At 45.3% G+C, this 20,301-nt stretch overlaps 2 protein-coding genes across 3 annotated transcripts in view; one reads left to right on the forward strand and one right to left on the reverse strand.

Moving 5' to 3' along the window:
- serinc5 (serine incorporator 5) lies at positions 1 to 16,008 on the forward strand. The gene is made up of 12 exons (XM_040196649.2): positions 1 to 1,377; positions 7,408 to 7,575; positions 9,817 to 9,995; positions 10,410 to 10,492; positions 10,831 to 10,924; positions 11,441 to 11,652; positions 11,923 to 12,015; positions 12,463 to 12,589; positions 13,018 to 13,087; positions 13,275 to 13,311; positions 13,769 to 13,913; positions 14,440 to 16,008. Exons 1-12 carry the CDS (start codon positions 1,351 to 1,353, stop codon positions 14,582 to 14,584), a joined length of 1,380 nt encoding a protein of 459 aa, XP_040052583.1. The 5' UTR covers positions 1 to 1,350; the 3' UTR covers positions 14,585 to 16,008.
- The window catches only part of thbs4a (thrombospondin 4a), a 9,202-nt gene continuing 4,634 nt past the window's right edge, over positions 15,734 to 20,301 (reverse strand). For both annotated transcript variants that reach the window (XM_078086734.1, XM_040196632.2), the window contains exons 10-24: positions 20,146 to 20,226; positions 19,906 to 20,058; positions 19,671 to 19,775; positions 19,472 to 19,579; positions 19,209 to 19,368; positions 18,495 to 18,613; positions 18,362 to 18,414; positions 18,198 to 18,282; positions 17,996 to 18,092; positions 17,716 to 17,894; positions 17,454 to 17,502; positions 17,141 to 17,337; positions 16,711 to 16,883; positions 16,485 to 16,624; positions 15,734 to 16,399 (exon numbers count right to left, since the gene is read on the reverse strand). In XM_078086734.1, coding sequence (XP_077942860.1) covers positions 16,350 to 16,399; positions 16,485 to 16,624; positions 16,711 to 16,883; positions 17,141 to 17,337; positions 17,454 to 17,502; positions 17,716 to 17,894; positions 17,996 to 18,092; positions 18,198 to 18,282; positions 18,362 to 18,414; positions 18,495 to 18,613; positions 19,209 to 19,368; positions 19,472 to 19,579; positions 19,671 to 19,775; positions 19,906 to 20,058; positions 20,146 to 20,226 — 1,749 coding nt within the window. In that variant the 3' untranslated portion in view covers positions 15,734 to 16,349. The remainder of the gene's footprint in view (positions 16,400 to 16,484; positions 16,625 to 16,710; positions 16,884 to 17,140; positions 17,338 to 17,453; positions 17,503 to 17,715; positions 17,895 to 17,995; positions 18,093 to 18,197; positions 18,283 to 18,361; positions 18,415 to 18,494; positions 18,614 to 19,208; positions 19,369 to 19,471; positions 19,580 to 19,670; positions 19,776 to 19,905; positions 20,059 to 20,145; positions 20,227 to 20,301) is intronic.

The following is a 20,301-nucleotide window of genomic DNA, read 5'->3' on the forward strand; positions in this document are numbered from 1 at the left end:
ACATGTTTAATTCACATGGTAGCGTTCATGCCGACCTCCTTTTACAAGCTTATGTCATCTTTGAAGAACTCTCACCTGTCCGATACGCGTGGACAGAAATGTTCTTGTCAATCATTTTCCTCCCCGTGTGTCAGAAAGATGTGTGTATTTGTTACATTGTGTGTTTCTTAGGCATAAGCCTCGTGTCTCGAGGGCAGAGAGGAGGCGACGCTTGGGTTGACAGCGTCATGCAACAATCTGTCCCTTTTCTTCAACGTGGCTGTGATTGAATGCAAACTGACGTGTCGGCCTGATGCGCTGGCAGGTCTTGTGATGCCCTTTTGGTTTTCTGTCAAAAGGTATCAAATAGGAGGAGACTAGTTTGAACGTCTCTATATTTAACTAATCGATTTCTCAGTATTAAAGATAAACTGATTTTTGGCACCTTGCTTAAATTCCCTTTTAAGGGATGCCTGACTAGTCCAAACATAGAGGCTTACACTCCACCGTCCTCTTGTTTGTTGTGACCGCTCTTTGAATCTGGGCACAGAGGATTCCACCTCGTGGTCCCGTAAGCCGGTGTGAACCGTGCTTCTATGTTCACAAAATGCTCACAATGCCGCAATGAGACTGGGGGGGATGACTGTGTGGTGACTGGGAGTGACTTCAGTCAGAGTGTGTGTGTGTGTGTGTGTGTGGTGGGTAACTGGGTCAGATGGCCGATCTGGCAAATCGCCACAGAGGGCCTTATCAACTCTTGACTCATTCAGAGGCCACGAAAGGCTGTGCTGCAACCAGCCCGCACGCTGCTACAGATTACGAGCACATGGTTTGTGGGAGAAGCTCATACTCGCTCATATGTCTGAATCAGCAAGATGTTTACGTGGGATGAATGAGACCATGGCATTAATGATTCAGTGTCATTTAGAGAAGAACTTTTCCAAAAGACTAGAACGTTATACATGTTAATGTGTGTCACAAGTCAGGGGGAATTATACATACTGGTGCCTGTTAGCAACACGTGTTACGTCATTTACATAATGTGGGGCATTAATCACATTAGTTTTTAGATAACTCGATTTACTTATGTAATGTACGTTAAATCGTTTTTAATGTTTTTATTGTAAACCTTTTCTAAATTCCCCTGCTACTCTAATTCATTTGAGATATCTGGCTTCGCGTTTGGCCTTCAGTGTGTGTGTGTGTGTGTGCACAGGGAGGAGAGACAGGAGGAAGAGGAGGAGGAAGAGGAGGAGGGAGTGAAGCACAGGCGCGTTGTTCCTGTGTGATGGTGGTAATTTCACGAGGAGGAAGAAGGCGAGCGGAGCAGCGAGACCCTCGTCGGATTATATTCATTGTCTTCAGCGCAAAATGTGCACGCCGTGTTGTGTGTCGCAGGTGAGGAATAAACCCCGTCTTCTCGCCGCGCGCTCCTCTTTGTTGTTGTTGTTGACGTTGTTGGTGGTCGTCGTCGGTCGCACGCGACACGGTGACACGTTAAGCGCTTCGCGCGGTCTAACGGCCGTTTGAGCCCGTGTGCGTCCTTCGCTCAGGAGGTCGTTGCACCGCTCGGTGAATCCCCGCGACGGACGTCGGCCTCCGTTTCACCCATTACCGTCTCCCCCTCTCCCCCCTCTCCCTCCCCCCCGTAATGAGCCGCCAAAGACAAAGAGAGACGAGACAACGGACGTCAGCTCGAAGCCCGCCGCCGCGGACACGAGCAGCGCGGTCTCACGCGCGCGTCGGATGGGTAATGGAGGAAGGTTTGGGGTTAAAAGGAGCGCAGACTGTGTCTTGTCTGCGTGTTTGGTGGCGATCGAGGCTTCCGCGTTGTTCTTGTCTTTCGAGTAGGACACCGTTGCACTTGTCCCATCCAACGAGGAACATCTCGCTCAGACCTAAAAGTTCAGGCCAAGCAGATTCTCTCACACACACACACACACACACACACACACACACACACACACACACACACACAATGTAATGGTTTCAATGCTGTGTGATGATTAGTTACCGACCATACGTTAAAGATGCAGGATTAATTGTGCAGGGTAACTTTATTCAGTGCACATAAGCCGTGCCCCTTGTAGAAACAATATGGTTTGCACTGATGGGAGTCTTTGTTTTGTATCGAGATATATACATCACTTTAAATATCATGGTTGCTTTTGGAGCTCAAATCCAATAAGTCAAGCATTCCTGTTTAGATTGAATATCAACAATTTGATGATGTGTTTGACATGATTGATTTCTTGTTGAGATCATTTTTAAAGCCACATTTCAAAGTTCAGCATCTGAATTGCAATTATTACCGGTTTTCCTTTCTGCTCCAGAGAAAACAGAATTTCTTTAGGTTTTTTACCATTGGCTGGACTAAAATAGTTTGTCTTTTTACACATCGAAGGATTAATCCAGAAAATGTTTTCCAAATTAGTTACTTTTACTATGTAAAGGCTGTTATAACATGGCGTTCGAGACTTTGAAAGGACTGCAAGCGTGCGGTTAATATGTAAATAAAGAGAGGATTTACCTCAATGCTGAGTGTCTTTTCTTTCATCCAAACAGTTGTATTTGTTACCACTGCCGTGCCGGACTGTTGAGGAATTTAATTACACAGACACATTCCTCCTCTGAGAGGGCTCACTTCCATTTCCTGTTCTTTTCAAATGAGGGGTGATGGAAACAGGGAAGGATTAAGGAGGGCAAACAATAAAATCGGTTTTGCGTACGCTTCTGGGGAGCTAATCCCTGTCACCGGCACCCCATTAAGTCGCAGTCGCTATTGATGTGTAAACTTGTGCTTAGCTTTTTTTTTCCCAGTGTGTAGCCCAGCGAACAACGCAAATGTCCGCCCGTAAAACCCCTGGACTCGTGTCACCGTAGCCCGAGCGAATATGTTCACCAAACATCTGCACCAGTCCACGACGGCAACAACTCTGGGTCACGTCGGATGAGATGAACTGGGCGACTGTGTCTACGTGTCTGCTCCTCTCAGCACGACCATGAAGAATTTAGTTGTGTTTGTTGTCCCGCTGGGTTTTCGTTGGCAAGACCTCGTCTCTCTTTCGTCTGCCATGATGCTCCTACACGAGCTCCTTCTTCTCACATCCTCCCACGTCTTTGTCTCTGTAGTTCAGTGTGTTTGAGCAGGCGTTCTCGCTACTTGCGCAATCATAGGAAATGCCCGCTAACTCTTTGCATGGTGTCACCAGGATCGGCTGTAGGAAGCGCACCACGTCGTGCTGCGGTCTAGCGAGCAGTACGCTCTGGGAAGTGAAACGGACCTTTGGCTGAACAAACCATGATGTTGGAGAAATGTGCCCGTTTGGTCGTTTTTCTGTGGCAAACTCCCTTTGCAGACGATTGTTTGATTTCTGCCCCGTTTCTCAGTTCCTCACTCACCGTACCTTCTTCTTTGTCTTTCGTTTCGTTCCACTGGACTTAAGTTGCTCTCTGTTGGTTGTAGCTAAGGGCCGTATTTGCCAAGAGCGAAGCAAAGCCTTCCCTTTGTGTGTAGGAAACAGAGCAGTGATACATTTTGCTGTGTGTGTGTATACAGCTGCCTAGCTATAGGAACAATAGCGGGGTTGTCAGTCACAACATGAGAGGAAATGGAGTCTTGGGTGAAAACAAACCCCAGTATGAGACAGATTCTGCTTTTACGTCCGTCCTACTTTGACTTTGTTTTTGTTTTTGTTTCTCCTCCCCGCTCCCTTCAGCCCTATGCTTTGTTTGAGATAAGAGGGTGTGTACTGGGATTTTGGTCTGTTCTGATTCATAGTGGTAAATGTTATCCACAGTGGCCACTATGATTAAGCTCCAGCTGACACGCAGTACCCTCAGTTTTAGAGCAGGCCGCTACAGCATAGTCTATTTATGTGAGGCAGAATGAAGATAAGTCGGGAATGTGTTTGATGTCTCATAATTGACAGTTTTAAAGTTGTTTTCCGTGGTCATCTCAACTTCTGTTTGTTTTTAGTTTTATTTTTTACTTCTGAAAATGTTATTACCAGTAATAATCAGTCAATATCTCAAATGAGCTGATGAAAGTAATTCCCCCTGTTTAAAACGTCAAATCCCTCCCAGTCACAAGAACAACCGATTGCTTCTTTAGACTCTCGAGCCGAATAGTCTCGTCATAAATGCCTCATTTACTACCAATGGTCCTCACTTCCCCACTAGTTGATGTCGGAGAAACCCTTAAATAGCTGTAATTGTCTAACCTTCCCGATTCCCCCACTGGGATATAATTAGTGACTCGTTTTTACCTCTGGGCGATTTGTATTGTATAAGCAGCTGTTTCTTTGTGGCGAGTCAACCCAGTTTTTAGATTTTGGCTTCCCTTGCATTCTCGGTTGTTGAATACTGCTATTGTTATCATCACTGCTTGGTTGAGGATAATGAAACAGGTCACAGATGTGCTCTTAGGGTTGTCTACACATAGGCCTGGATCACATTTGTTTAAGCATCACTGTTTAACCACCCACGGTCGCACAGATTCATTCAATCTCTCTTTCCAAATGCTTCATTTTGAACGGCGTTCAGGTAAATTTCCTAATAGTAATCTCGCTGCTGTGGCCGGCATCTGTCCCCTCCATCTAAGCGTGTGTGTGTGTGCTCTAGAGGCCTCCTGACCCTGGAACAGCTGGAGGGTAGCTGTGGAATAAGTGATTTAGAGTAAAGGCCAGCCAAAGATAACAAAGAAAGGAGAGTAGAAAAGGAACGACGAGGTGACGGTGGGGGAGGATTGCGAGGAAAGAGATGAAGAGCTTCTCCCTGAGTGAGAAAGAGACAAGTCTTTGTCTCTCGAAGGGTCCCGCAATCACAGCGGAGTGAGGCTCTGGGACCCGGCGGTTGTGGGTTGTGAGAGACTTGGCTCATTTGAAGTCTCACAAGATGAATGGCCACAGCAAAATTACACACAAGTTTGAGGGTATAGGGGGGGTTGCTATTGATATCGTAGCAGGGGTGTACAGGAGGAGCACCTGTCGTCGTGCTGGTGGGGCGGGCGGGCAGCGGAGGAGGGGTAGGGCAGCCCATGAGTCGGGAGGGTTGGTGGTGGTTACCATGGATACTTTTTGAATTTGTGTACGGTGGAATTCCTTCTGACATTCCCGTCTCCTGCCCCCCCCCCCCCCCCCCTCCTTCGGCATTGGCTCTGCTGCAGATTCGCCCCCCCTCCCCCGCTGGTGAAACACTAATGACACTTAAACACTCTCACGCCCTAAATCACTTTCTCCCTCCTGTCTGTTGTGATAATTAGTGGCACATTGAGTAAAGACGCGTGGGAGCAGCAGAGACGGAGGAGAAGGTTTCTCCTGTCAAGGTGGAGACGCGGGGGTCATAATGAAAACAACTTGGTGTTGGTTCAAGACTGTGAATGCACAAACACAGGAATGACACGTGCGGTCTTGGAGGCAGAATTTTAAACCTCTTCATATTCTCTGTTCTGTGGTCTCTCATGCGTTGCTAAATTCTTTGCATGAGATCTTTGTTTATTTGGCATCAAATAAATCTTTGTTTGTTGCCCACAACCCGAGAGCTAGAAAGTCAAACGGCGGATATGATCTATGTTGACCTGATAACATCATGATTGCATAAACGCTTGGAGGTTTTCATTTTTTGTATTAGGGATGCTTCAGTAAGGCACACGCGTGTCTGCGCCTTAACTTTACTACTGTATTTTCCGATGAAGGATAGACTTACAATGATACCCTGTAACATGGTTGTATTGATTTCTGAAACATGAGCAATCGATGGCAACGTTTTTCTCTGAACTGGGTAGAAACATATTTAGGTTTTTTTTCACATGAAAAAATAAAAATACTAGAAAACTAGTAAATCAACACCACAGAGCCTGTAATTAAAAAGGAAAGGTCACTGTTGGCCATTCTTCAGATTCAGGCAAGAAAAGCCAGTGAGGGAATCTTCCAGACAGAGAGAGCAGCGAGGCCGAGAACAACTTGACCCTCACAGTGTGCCTGAGTGGATCCACGAGTCTGCAACATACCGCACATTACTGGCATCTGGAGCGGGACGCAACACATCAGGCGACGTTGCACACTGGCTTTACTACATCAGTGCACGCTGGGTGGATAACAGATGCCCGGCTTTGGACACCGACCCACACACATGGCTCGGCTGCATTTACCGCCCAGGAGAAAAACTATTTGTGTGTCCGTATATAAATATATATATATATATATATATATATACACGTGTATGAATAAAACTGTGTGTGTTTTTAAATCTTTTAATAAGGACTCTAAAGTCTACACATGTCTCTCCAACACATGTCTTTCATGTAATGCCTACTTAGAGACGGGCTTTCCCTGTAGCTCAAAAACACCCTTTAACCATTTACCTGCCTACCACCTTTCACGTATCCCTGGAAAAGGAACGAGACGCTTCCCATAAGGGGAGCAGAGACGCACCGACGTGCCGTTATAGTGGGCCACACCTCAAGGGTAGACCGCAGCAGAAGCTCGGCTCTGTTCACAGCAGAGTGTGTTCCTCAGGCGAGGAGTAGGAGGCTTATAAAAGCAGGGTGTGGCAGCTACAGAAAAACCGTATACTGTATAATTATAGATCCTTCTCTTTCCCAAATAGAACACCCACTGTATGAAGGCCTCTCAGGAGAAGTAGAGAGTGTGTGTGTGTGTTTGGACAAGGAGGGAAGGATTTGTTGCTTGTGATTTGAAACCATGAGCAAAGAGACACTCGGGAAGATGTCTTCACTCTAAGTGTCCCCCTGTCCAGTAGCTGGCTGTCTTGTTGTCTTGCGGCTCTGACTTGTACAATCAATGTGCAATTAATGAGTTCATTTGTTTGGATCTATTGACAGCCCTATTTTATAGTTTATAGTGTCCCACGAGGGGGGAACCCTACAGGTAGCGCCTTCAGGTGTCCGTGGCGCTTTTGGTTTGGCTGGTTTAACAAACTGTGGTTTATACTACTGCTCTTTGTGTCCACTGCTGAAGGGTAATCCCTCGCCTGATGCTCCTGTGAGGTTCCTCCCCTCTTTTCCTGTTTCTTCTATTTTTGTGGCGGTTTGCTTTAACCCAATTATGGGTTTCAGAATACAGGAAAGAGACCATGTGATTTTTATTATCCGTTTCTGTTTATTTCTTGGTTTGGCTTTTTACATTTTGTCCACTGCTCTCATCCGCAAGGACTTCACTGACAAAAACGTATCTTGGTTATCTTTTGCATATTCTTCGTTCCCTCCTTCCTGGAAAATCAAATGCCAGCCTGAGTAACTGGGGCAGACGGTTTCAAAATGCACACCCAAACCTGCTCTTTCCTTTTTCCACTCGTGGTTTTTAAATGTGTCGTCAGACGGCATATAAAGTGTGGAAAATTCCTAAACTGATATGTTAATGTTTTTCCCGTCCCTCCCTCTTTGCGTCCATCGTTGTCTCTGTGCAGCTGGCCTGCTGCTGCGGCTCAGCGGCCTGCTCGTGCTGCTGCAGCTGCTGCCCCCAGATCAAACAGTCCACGGGGACCCGAATCATGTACGCCCTCTACTTCCTGCTGGTCACCATCGTCTGTGTCATCATGATGTCCCCCACCGTGGAGCAGCAGCTGAGAGACAATGTAAGTGCAAACGGATGTGACACAGCACACCTACACACATGCAATCGCTCTTTTAACTGTAACTGTTGATTTCTAATGTTAATTGGGAGAAGAGAGTTTTGTTTCCCAATGAATACGAATAAAGTCTCTGCACCTGGAATCTATGAACCCGTGTTTGTATAATAAAACCTTTTTTAAAAGGGTTAAAATTATTTTATCTTATCAAGTAAAGGCATTTTTAGGTATGATGGAATTGGAATTGTCAATGGCGGAAAGTGTCAACTTAAAAAAACAAAATTAAAGCCATAATCTGTGGTGAATAACAGCAGAGAGGTTTGTAACACTTCCTAAAAGCCTCCATAGTAATGTGATGACTTCTGATCATTTCTAATAAGGTCGACTCAGGTTGGAGCTCTTGATTCCCTATGAATGCAGATGTATAGGAAGCAGCGTGGCCGCTGCCTTCTTATGGTGATACATTCATGTATATAATAAAGTCTTATGTATTTAGGTTTTCAAACAGCTGCTTTTGAAAGTAGGGGAATAAAAGGCAGTCAGATGTTGTTTGTCGACGTATCAGAAAATGTGCTAGTATTGCTGTGCCATCGCTAACCGGCAGAATTAAATAATTCTAACATGTCTGCAGGTGAGGCATCATCTGATTGAGGCCATAAAGGAGGATGGGAAAGTTCAAGCCTGTAGTGTTTTATTTCTAAACGGCCAGAAGGCCTCTGAAGCTGGGAGAAAACGCCCAGCGTTTGCTGTCTTCAAGCCGTTTGTGTGTTTTTCCCACCTAACTTACCTTTCTGAATCTTCATAATGCAGCTTTATAATCAAACCTTTTCAGTGGTGCATTTCTGTGGAATTCCAATTTAACTTAAAGGACTCTGTGGTTACTGACACAATGTAGCTCGTTACCCCGGTGAAACTGTAGCGATGCACCAACATCTCATCCTGCCTTTTCTTCAGTCTGAGTTGTTGTTTACAGCCTAATATCTGGACCTTAAGAAATGATGTTGCAGTTGCTGTATCAGCGTTTGTTACCATGACAGTGACGGAACACTTCCTCAAATGTGAGCGTTGTTTTTTCCACCTCCACATCTTCTCCTGCTGTTCTCTCCACTGTTTACTGTACAGTTCTGGAAGGACTCCCCACCGCGTGTCTCCGTGTGAGGGGAAAGCCCTGCAAAAGGCCTATCCAGGCACAAAATGGCCTCTGTTACCCCCACGCAAAGCCCGCTGAGCTACACACCCGCGTATATACACGTTTACATGCACACTGCCAGTCACACACTGAGCACAGTGGGAAGTCCCGGGTGAGAGAGCAGCCTTTGTGCGCGTGGGAGTGCCGGTCTTTTCTCCCGAGATTTACAGCTGTCCAAAACAGCCGGCCCACTTCCCTCTTAATCACGACACCATGGACATGCTAATACGGTCCTCGACGTGAGACAAAAGCTCCAAAATGGTCTTTTTTTTGGTTTTCTTACTCTATGTTGTGATCTGGCCCGGACTGTGGTGCACACTGAGGTGATGACAACTCAATCCGCTGGCGTCTCACCCGTGTGTGTGTGTGTGTAACCTCATCGCCAGCAACTAGCAAAGCAAACTCCTCTGTGTTTGAAAAGCAGCATTATTATTTTATCTACTTAATTCACGTATCTGCAGTCAGGAGGCGTCGGAGGAGGGAAGCGATATTTGAGCCGCCATTCTGTGGTTACATTTTCGAAGGCGAGCTCTTGTCTTGGCTTTGAGCCACTGAAGCTTTTCCGCTTTCCCGTTGAAGACCACCGCAAAGTCCTCTTCTGTTCTGTCCAGTTTTCCTCTCGTCTGGTTCACCTCACCGTGGGGAGTAATACATTGGCTATATTTATTCTAAGACAGATCTGCCAATCCTGCTGCATTTTTCCTTTCCCGTGTCCTCTGACTTGTCGACCAGAGGCGGTTAATTTATTCATTGGTGTCTTTTGTTTGCGTACACTGACAGTCGGTTGTAAGGCCCCTCTAACAGCCTGTAGAGAATGCCTAATGAAAGAAGCCTTGGTGGAGAGAAAGACGGGTTCTTGTTGCTGCCTGTTCCCTCTTTCTGCTCCTTTAGAGGCGTAACGCGCAGAATAGAAGCTATTGGGCCTTTTCTCTCAGGCCGCGTACTAGGCAAACATCAGCAGAGGTGTGTGTGTGTGTGTGTGTGTGTGTGTGTGTTTAACGCCATAGCGATCTGATACAAGTGTTTTGTGGGTTTGTGTATTTCTTTTTCTCAATCAGATCCCTTTCTACAGTGATATGTGTGAGAAGATGAAGGCAGGGGAGAACTGCAAAACTCTGGTTGGCTACTCGGCCGTCTACAAAGTGTGCTTCGGCATGGCCTGCTTCTTCTTCCTGTTCGCCATCTTCACCATACGCATCAACAACAGCGCAGGCTGCCGGGCGGCCGTGCACAACGGGTAGGAAGGCCGCGCTCCTCCTCCTGTCCGCCCTTTGTCACGTCAGTCATGAGGTCATTTGTATTCACCTGTAATGCGGCGCCGCGACCCTCAGTTGGTGCTCGTCTATGAGAAAGGTCAATGAGAACAAGCGGCGCCGTCCCGCAGCGTCATCGAGTCGTAGTTATCTCTTAAACATTAACACCAGTTGTCTCGGACACCTGCTTTGGTTATTAACAATGTTGTGATCGTTTTACTAAATGTTCTGAATGACTGTATTTAATGTATTCTTCTCACGTTCCCTAACAATGTTTATTCAAATTTGGATCCAGGTCGTATTGAATCTGTTCTGTTGGGAGTTTTTGTTTTGTGTGGTATTCAGTTTTCTTTTTCAATCAAATTGACGGTCGACATCATGGATGGTTTAAATGTCAGGTTCTGGCTGCTGAAGTTTATGGTGCTGGTGGCGTGCTGTGCTGGCGGCTTCTTCCTCCCTGAAGAGGAAACGTTTCTGCAAGGTGAAGAGAACTCCATGAACAGTAAACCTACAGTGCTGTAGTAATATACGTCATATTCATTATGATATAGATCATGAAAACATTTATTGTATACGTCCACCTCAGCCATGTCAAATAGTTGAAGACACTGGAAAGTTATAAGATTGGAAATCACAAGCATGGCTTCTTTATTTTCTGAATAAGCCACATAATTAATTAACTTACTCAAATCCTGCCTTTTGGAGTCAAACCTAAAAATAGCTTTAGTTTGAATACAATCTTGCAGAGCGAAGTGCCACATCTGATGTAAGTATGTTTCATCTCTAAAACTATTTCTCTCCTGCTCTTCACCGGCACAGTGTGGCGCTACATCGGAGCAGTTGGCGGCTTCTTTTTCCTGCTGATCCAGCTCATGCTCCTGGTGGAGTTTGCACACCGATGGAACACAAACTGGTGAGAGCTGTTGTTGTCCTCTCAGTGCGTTTGTCTCTCTAGTGCTCTCAGAGGATGATGCTCTTGTGGCTGGCGGGGAGGCTTGTCCGTAGGCTTTGTGCAGATTCACAGGATGCAAAGGGTGCAGGTGTTTTGCACTCTAGTGTCCCCTCCTCCTCCCATGCAGACTGACACATAGCACAGCAGAGTGTTATCTGTCAACCTTGTCAAACTGTCAAATGTCTGAACACATGGTTGGTGGTACTTTCGCATGTACACATTTGGTTTTTAATTAGAACTTGTATTTCTGGACGCGATGAAATGAATGTGAAAGCACTTCTCTAATAAGTAACTGATTAACACAACTTTCTCTCTTTGAATTTTTCTTTAGGCCAATATCTCCTGCGTCCGTTTCCTTACTTTTTTTGACCCGTTTTACTGTTTTTTTTCTAATATAATTTGTGTCACCCTTGTTCATATTTGGTTTTGTTTCTTTCTGTTCGTTTTCTCTCTCTCTTTGTCTCTGCCTGTCTGCAGGAGTTCCGGAGTGAAGCACAATCGCATGTGGTACGCAGCGCTGGCCTTCGTTACTCTGATGCTGTTCAGCGCGGCCGTCGCAGCCTTGGGGTTCATGTGTGTGTTCTACACCGACCACGAGGCCTGTTTACTCAACAAGGTCTTCCTGGGCATCAACGGCAGCCTGTGCCTCATTGTCTCCCTGTTGGCCATCTCGCCGTGCATACAGAAACGTGAGGACACACAAGAACTTTATCTCATTGCCATGTGTGATAGAATTGAAAATACAAGCATTGGCATTTAGATACTAAGGTATTTATAGAGAGCTATAAGGCACATCGCATAGAGCTGTTGTGTTGTATTTAATATAAACACATTTGATAATGAAGGAAGGTAGCAATAAATAACACTGGAAATATATTTACAGTGTTAACGCCTGTATCCATGGTTAATATTGCCAGTGGTATTTAAATCCTTGATTTACCTTTGTTGGGTCCCTGCAGTGCAGCCCACGTCAGGCCTGCTGCAGCCAGGAGTCATCAGCCTGTACGTCATGTACCTCACCTTCTCAGCCTTCTCCAGCAAACCAAAAGAAAGTGAGTGGGACAGAACGCCTGTCTCCACCTGATGGTCACCGCCATCGTTGGGTTTGATCAACCAGCAGAAGCATTTGGGGGGGGATTTATTAGCACATTTAATAATAGACATTGTTTGTAAGTCATCTGGTCCAAATTGATCCTAAAATGACTCATCTCTACAGCCCTCCTATTACCACAGTAGCAATCGGGATAATATCCTATGTTGATATGCCATTGTAAAGGTAATCTTACTATAAATAATAGTAACACGTAGAAGCATGTTGTTATTGAGGATGTTGGTGCTTTTGCACTCTCTATCTCTCTATTTCCCCTTTGCCTCCCACTCCTGATGCATTCTGCCAAAATACACTCACTCTGCATCTTTTGCAATATCCGCTCTCCTTACAATACTCCCTCTACTTTGTATTTGGCCTCATCCATCTCTGTCTGCACATTCTGTCCTAGTTGTGGAAAGAAATGGCGTGAACACCACCGTTTGTGTGTTTTCCTTCAACTCGGAGACGGAGAGCGACAAGAAGATTGTCACCGGTTTTGGAACCGTTATCCTTTTTGGTTGTATCCTGTACTCTTGGTAAGACACACGCACCTTTCTTCTATTTTTTTGAAAGTCTTATTGTTTAGACAAATACAAGCCAAGTTTCGCTATAAAACATCTCTCTTTATTGCCACGTCACTAAATTGAAAGAGTCGACAGATTATTGTGTTCAAGGCTACAAGCCAAACCCTTTAACCGCAGTTCTGTTATTTGCAGTGTTGAATAAAAGTGATGCATTTCAAGGCGGGCCGTAGCGTGGTGGGCTAAGCAAAGAGTGTGAAAAAATAGAACTCCGGCTTGTTTTCGTTTGTTGACACGTGTTTCCTATCAAGTGGAGGCATCACGTCTCTCTGGTTCATCCCCTGAAGGAGAGGGAATTCAACTCTGAAGCCATCTGAAACTTCACATTAATGGAAAAACAAAGAGTAAAGGAATCACAACCTTTCTCTCTGCCCTCCCTCTAGCCTGACGTCCACAACCAGGCGAAGCTCTGCAGCGCTCAGAGTGTGTCGGAACAGTGAGCCGGCGACTGAGGTACATGCACAAACAGTCTCACTGCGGCGTGTGTGTGTGTGTGTGTGTGTGCGCTCAAATAGATTAATAAGACTCGACAATCCCACTCAAAAGAAACTTCCTATTAGACGTCTTAATGCCATTTTAACTAGAAGATGGGATGTGCGTCTATTCCAGGGTAACCCGTACGTTTCTCTCCCTCCTGCAGAGAGCTCGCTGTTGTTTCTGTTTTGGAGACGACACAGGTGAGGAAAGTTGAAGCAGTGTCCCCCCCTCCATGTCTCGTCTTGTTTGTTTTCCCTCCCCCCTCACTCCCCCTGCCACTCCCACATGCGCACAGCCCGTGTTTGCACACAGAGGCGCTATGCTCCTTGCTATTCCTCAGCCAGATTGAGGATGCTGAGAAAGTATTGGTCAGCAAATCGAGATGATGTCACTGTTACTAGGAGGAGAGGGGGGGGGAGGAAGGTGGGGGGTGTAGTATGACACAGTGAAGCAGGATCAACAGCAAAGTGGGATTTTGGGTTGTGTGACAGTGCCCCCTGCTGGAGGTAAACATAGTTAAATAGCATTCATATTCACTCAGACGTGTATGCTGGACACATTTGTAATCGAACAGATCAGTAGTGCACAGAATGTTGAGAGTGAAAAAAAGTGTCCCTCCCTCAATCTTCTCTGAGTGATTTAATGTTTGATTTTTAGATGACGCTGAGGAGAACAGAACTAGCGGAGGCCAAAATGTGATGTATGATGAGAGAGAAGGAACCATCTACAGCTACTCCTACTTCCATGCCGTCTTCTTCCTGGGGTCCCTGTATGTCATGATGACCGTCACCAACTGGTTCCAGTAAGTGATGCCTAAGCGGGTTTGCTCATGTGCATCGGACTGGACAAAGCAGTTCATTAAGTGATTAAAGATTAAATAATATACAACTTGGAACCAGCAATATATTTGAAATCATCCAATCACAGGAGTAATTCTTGTTTGGTATCTTTGTGTCAACATGCATGTATTTTTTGATCCCATATACAAATACATTACTACATGTATTTTACTTAATTCCATGTGTCAAATAGCTAAAATAAAGTCGAATTTAAATCTATCACTGAAAAAATCTTTCTCACTGCAGACATTTTGACATTCCATAGCGTGACCGTCACAGATGTTAATAATTATGTCAATAATCACTGCCCCCAATTTTGATCTTCTTTGGACAGTTAATGGCATAATCCATTATTAATGTAATTAGTTACGGCAGTAACGAATACGGATTATGTTGCTGTACTTTATTGTTGTCTCAATTCACATAGTGAACCCCTCAGCTGTCTGTGAAGCTTGTAGTCGTTGCTCAGTTGTCTCTTTTCGTTTGCAGTTATGATGACCATAAGATTGAGAAGCTGTTGGACGGGAGTTGGTCGGTGTTTTGGATCAAGATGGTCTCCTGCTGGGTCTGTCTCATCCTCTACATGTGGACTCTCTTTGCTCCCATGGTCTGCCCAAAGCGCTTCGAGGCCTAAAAGCCGCTAATCTGAGGTTGGGCCGCTCTGATTCTGGGGACGTGGTCGGGCAGACGCTCTCTTGCGCAGAGCCAAGACGTCCACCTCTCCGTCTTACCTTAAACACAACCCCACACTACCCTCAGTGTTCAAAATGGAGGATTATCTGTTGCCTTTTGTTTGATATGCTAGTGTTTTACAACGTTAATACCTTGATGGTAAATTTATTATTTTTTACTACCACTTTCTCGTGGAGTCTTTTTTTTATTACTTACATATTTGAAATTACATACAGAATCGTGGGAGTTAAGAGTTAAGTTGCATCGGGAAACATGGGAATCATCCAGCCCTTAAATATCACCTCCGTGTGTCACCAGACAATTCAGTTCTGTAAAGTTGGACCATAAGGTTGTAGCAAAGATTTGAAATAATTGAATTTCACCCTAAAGATGTTACAAAAGAAGATTATTATATTTATTTAAGTGTGTCTTAAGTAATTAAAAATAATTGTGTAAAGGAATTTGATTCGAATTGAATTAAATTTGTCCCTGGATCTGTTCAAGAACTCATCTCTCAGGCACACGTGTGAGCTGTGTATTAGCTGTGCTTTGTTATATTACTCCCTTTTGTAGAAGTTTTCTATGCAACGGAACAAACCCTTTTCAATATCATACCCAGCGTTGTGAAGTTTCCACCGAGTTCGAAAGGATGTTTCAAATTTGGTTAATTCCATTGCTCCCTTTTGATCTTTCTTAGCAAAGTCCATGTCAACGTTTCCTGCCATCCTTGTTGTTTTACAGAGCAGTGCTTTTACAATTAACCTGCCTTTATTTGAGAGTGTCACATGAGGAATGTTTGCCAAAGGTAGAAGTCAGAAAACAACAATCACAATTGTTTGGTCAGTAACAGAGATTTTTACTGAAGTACTTGCGCGTGCAACACAAACGCTTACTTTAACTGTTTTCTGTACAGTTATGAAGCAGTCAGAATAAAGTAGCATAATCACTTTTATCAGCAATTTATTCAATACTGGATGTTGGGTTTGCTGCCAAATTCTCACAAAAACCTCCACCGGTCAACCTGTGTCACTGATTGTTGGTTTGTAGATTACAATGCGTCAACAATTGTTTCTCATTCATCCATCAATCAGCATGTCCTTTTCCTCTGGTATTTGGGCTTAATTCTTTTGATATGTGGTTTTATTGTTTTATGTACATGAACATTTCGCCAGGGGACTTACATTTTTTGGAAACCTGCATTTCGGTAGAAATCGAATGGTGCTCTTCAGTTTTGATATCAATCAAAAGAAATTCCTAAATCTGATGTGAAGGCTGTGTATCACCATAACATACAGTAACACTTTGGGACCAAGATGTACATGTTTGAAATGCAGAGATGTATTGTTTCATTATTCAAACTCTCAATAAAACAGCCGTCGAATGCCACGTGGTGGGTTTTCTTCCTGAAGCTTTCTCTCATACAGATAAATAACACAACATTTTCTTTAATGTTCAGAATGTTACTGTTTGTGAATACATTGGAATTACAATATTAGGTCTTTAACAGAAGTCATTAAATGCTCATAGAATTACATTTGACATTTTGAATAAACATACAACCAGCTGATTGATACAATAGTGTACTTGCTTCAATTAAACACAAACAATTTAACGCTCTATGTTATAGTTTGCACCCAGTCACTCAAATGTTAGCATTTTCTTCCACAACTCGGCCCTCTAACAAGCTCTGCTTGTTAGTTGTCCCCTAATGGATCGCTCCCCTGGCTTCACTCTGTGTTCTGGGCACTGAGATCCTTGTAGTCAGCAGGAATAGTGTCTGGTGAGGAGAAAGAAACTAACCATTAGGCCCACTTGGAGTTTTTGTCGCCGATAGGACTGCGTCATGACTTGCAGACACTCACCGTTGCAACGATACTTAAGGTTGGACCAGATGATGTTTTCCTGAGAGAAGCAGAACACACCCAGTCTGCCGCCTCTCATACTCGTGTCAATGATCACGTCTGTGTCCGCCACCAGTTTTGAGCCCTCGAAGAAGCGAGCCCTGGTCCACGTAGGAGGTGAAACTAGTAAAGTCTGCCCACACGGTATGAGTGTATATGAATGTGGGAGGGTTCCTGATGTACGTACCTGATGTATCCAACCTGTGGTCTGTGCTGCAGGAACCAGCGGTAGGACACCTTGTCCTTCCAGCCAACGTTCCTGGGGTCCTTCCACAGGAGCCGGACCTGATTAGGGGTGTCTCCCGTGTGCCACAGGGAGTTTCTCATATACTCACCAGGACCCGTCTTTGACTTAACTACCTGGTAGTGATAAAGAGCCCGACATGAAGACATGAAGACAGAAGGGAAATTACAAGAGATGAAGAAAGCAAACACACTTCCCCAAAGCTGCATCCACTAATCACAAGGTTGGCAGATCATTCCTCTGATCCTCCTGTCAAATTGGCCTTGACCGGAGACATTAAGCCGCAAATTGCTCCTTTTGGTCAAGCGAGCACCTTGAGCGACCTCGCTTGCAGCCGGTGTGTGAGCGTGCGGAACCATTTGCAAGCACTTACCTTGAGTTGTATTCCTGGTTCGGCAACGGCTCTGAAGGGTGCGGCCTGCCAGTAGGTTTGTTCTGTCTGTTTCCACATCACCACGTAGAAGGAGGAGGAGTCCTGGTAGCCGAAGATGAAACCAGTATAGTCATCGTCGGTCACCGTGTTAACGTGGAACGTCCCCTCAAAGTCGACCCCACTGAAAGCTTTGTAGCCTGCCGATGTGGACAGTGGAGAAGAAAGACACAATATATCTGACGCGAAGGGCGAAGACGATGGGATGTTCTATTGTTAAAAACAGAAGACGATGAGACATTATGGAGGTGCTTACCAACAGCAAGGCCAGGGTCAGAGTTCATGGTCTGCACGATCTCCATGCCCTGTCAGCACAAATCAGAGTCGCACCCTTTTATTTCTCCTATTAAGGGACTCATTACATATGCTGTTCTTGAATTCTAACATAAAAACAATATTGTTTAACTAAGACAATTAATAATTGTGTAGAATAAGGACGGGACAGGTATGACCTCTGGACACAGAGTTGCGACGTAACTGTGACTAGCAAAGTCGGTTGAACTTTGACTATTGTTCACCTGATTCAGGACCACCCAGTTGGGGTCAATCTGAGAGTCGCCCTCCGGATCCAGCACGACGGTCTGATAGGCTCTGAAGTCGGTCAGGCTGACCTCAGCGTTCTCCGGGCAGTGGTCGATTATGTCAATGACGCTGTCTTTGTCAAAATCTCCTTCGCATGCGTCGCCGACATTGTTATCTGAAATGTAAAGGTGCAGCTTGGTCGGCACCACATAACGGACCCACACACTGCACACATGCATCTACACACCAGGGCAACATACGTCAAGTGATACTAACCGTCCGTGTCCTTCTGGTCTGGGTTGGGGACAAGTCTGCAGTTATCATCGTCGTCCATTATGCCGTCGTTATCGTCGTCATCGTCACATTCATCTCCCTGTCGAGATAAAACCGAGCCATCTATATTCCAACACGCACGAGAAGAATGGATGAAAAATGTCTAATGCAATAAATGAAGCAGTATGAATGAGGAGATTAAAACCATTCCATCCTTGTCGGTGTCCAGCTGGGCAGAGTTGATGAATGTGGGACAATTGTCTTTTGTGTTCTGGTGGCCATCGCCGTCACTGACAACGAGGAGGTAGGTTCAAAACGTGACACATCGGAATATACACTCAACCCGCTGGACGTGCCAGTGGGCTCTACCTGTCTATGTTGTCGTCGCAGGTGTCTCCGACAAGGTCGTCGTCCGAGTCAGACTGCAGGGAGACGGAGCAAACAGCGTTGGTGAGATTCCTGACAGCAGACGAGTCTTTCTCAGGTTCTTTGGCTTTGTCACCTGGTTTGGGTTTGGTACGTCAGGACAGCTGTCACAGGCGTCTCCCACCACATCGTTGTCTCTGTCTTCCTGGTCTCTGTTGGGGACCCGCTGGCAGTTGTCAAGGGCATTCTTAATGCCTGGAAACATTAACAACGCAGACCTTCTATTCCTGCGTCACGGGTAAAAACGACAGTAAAGTCTAAAAAGCTGAACAGAGTCTACAGACGCGTTCTGTAAAATGCAGGACCAGATGGCAGTGTTTGTTGAAGAAGAAGGTGAAATAGTTTCCAGTGTCCTTCCATGCCTGGCGTAGGCTTACTGTGGAAAAATACTTTTCGCGGGGAGACGGACATGACCAAGCGCTTAGCAATCCAGCCTTGGAGTTAAAGACATTACCAAATGATCAAGAGGTTGGAGCTCCACGAAAATAAATAAATGAATACTAACAAAGTCCCGACATGCAACATGCGTAAGCACTCAAAGGTAAACACGTAAGCACACACTAACACATTAAGCCAAAGCGGTTTCTAAGGGAACAAATGATCAAATGGGTCTTTAAAAGGGCAACCAAGAGAAGTAAGGGAAAAAGGTTTACGCTGACAATTCCAGTTTTTCTACTGGGGTCTTTAGGTGTTTATATAATGAAAACCAATGATCTACCTGGTAGGATATGAGTTGGACAAATATAATAGCGCAACGTCCACACTTAATAATTAACAGTCTGTTACTGACCGTCCCCGTCCATATCATCATCACAATCATCTCCTAGCCCGTCCTGATCCGTGTCCCTCTGTAAGGGATTTTTAACTGTTCTGCAGTTGTCACAGGCGTCGCCCAGGAGATCCTTGTCACTGTTCTTTTGGTCCACGTTAGGTACGAGCCAGCAGTTGTCCTGGGACAGAAAAAAAAGTGGTTTTACTGTAGAGCGCAGAGGCTTAAGTGAGTGAATTAAATACCTGTTGATTGAAATGTTAGCGCTCATCATAGTTACCCACATCTATGTTAATAATGCCATCGCTGTCTGCATCGTCATCACAGGAGTCACCCAACCCGTCCCGGTCTGCATCCTCCTGGCCAGAATTCGGCACTGAAATGCAGTTATCCTGGAAACAACACGGAAAAAAACACATGTTTCCTTAATGTGTAATGCTAGCATGAAGTAAAGTAAAAAAGAGGGTGTTGAAATACGTTTACCTGCTTACAGTTGGTGTCACTGCACTGGAGCGTAATGTCTGGATATGCATCAATATCTGTGTCCTTTCCACACACGTAGCCGTTACCTGCCCAACCAACGCCACACTAACACACACACACACACACACAAACACACACACACGGCAGAAGAAAAAGTCCTGTTGTGACATTTCAATTCAAACCATGACACAGTCATACTTATGCAGACAAATGTGACTTGAGTATTTTTTTTTACCACACAGCTAATGCTGCCGTCTCTCTCCACAACACATTCTCCATTAGTGTGACAGGGGCTGGGTTGACCGTTGGGGCAAAGCCTGGTTCCATGGCAGCCTCCCACCTGGTCACCTGTGAAGCCCGCTTTACACTCCCCGCAGCGGAAGGAGCCCTGGCGTGGAGAATACGGAGTCAAAAGCCCGTCCTTCTGCTACGAGCGAGTGTAAAAATAACCGCCCTCTGGTGTCAGTGTCCTCACTATCGTGTTGTAGCAGTGCGAGTTTTCAGTGCAACTTCCATCCTTCGGCGGGCCCAGACACTCGTCTATGTCGTCACAGACCTGGAAATAACAGGCCGGTGATATGGTTCACGTTCTGCCAACAGGCACTGATAAATGAAGCAGTATGAGTGTTGT

Source organism: Gasterosteus aculeatus, chromosome 13, assembly GCF_964276395.1.
Source record: "Gasterosteus aculeatus chromosome 13, fGasAcu3.hap1.1, whole genome shotgun sequence".
NCBI lineage: Eukaryota > Metazoa > Chordata > Actinopteri > Perciformes > Gasterosteidae > Gasterosteus > Gasterosteus aculeatus.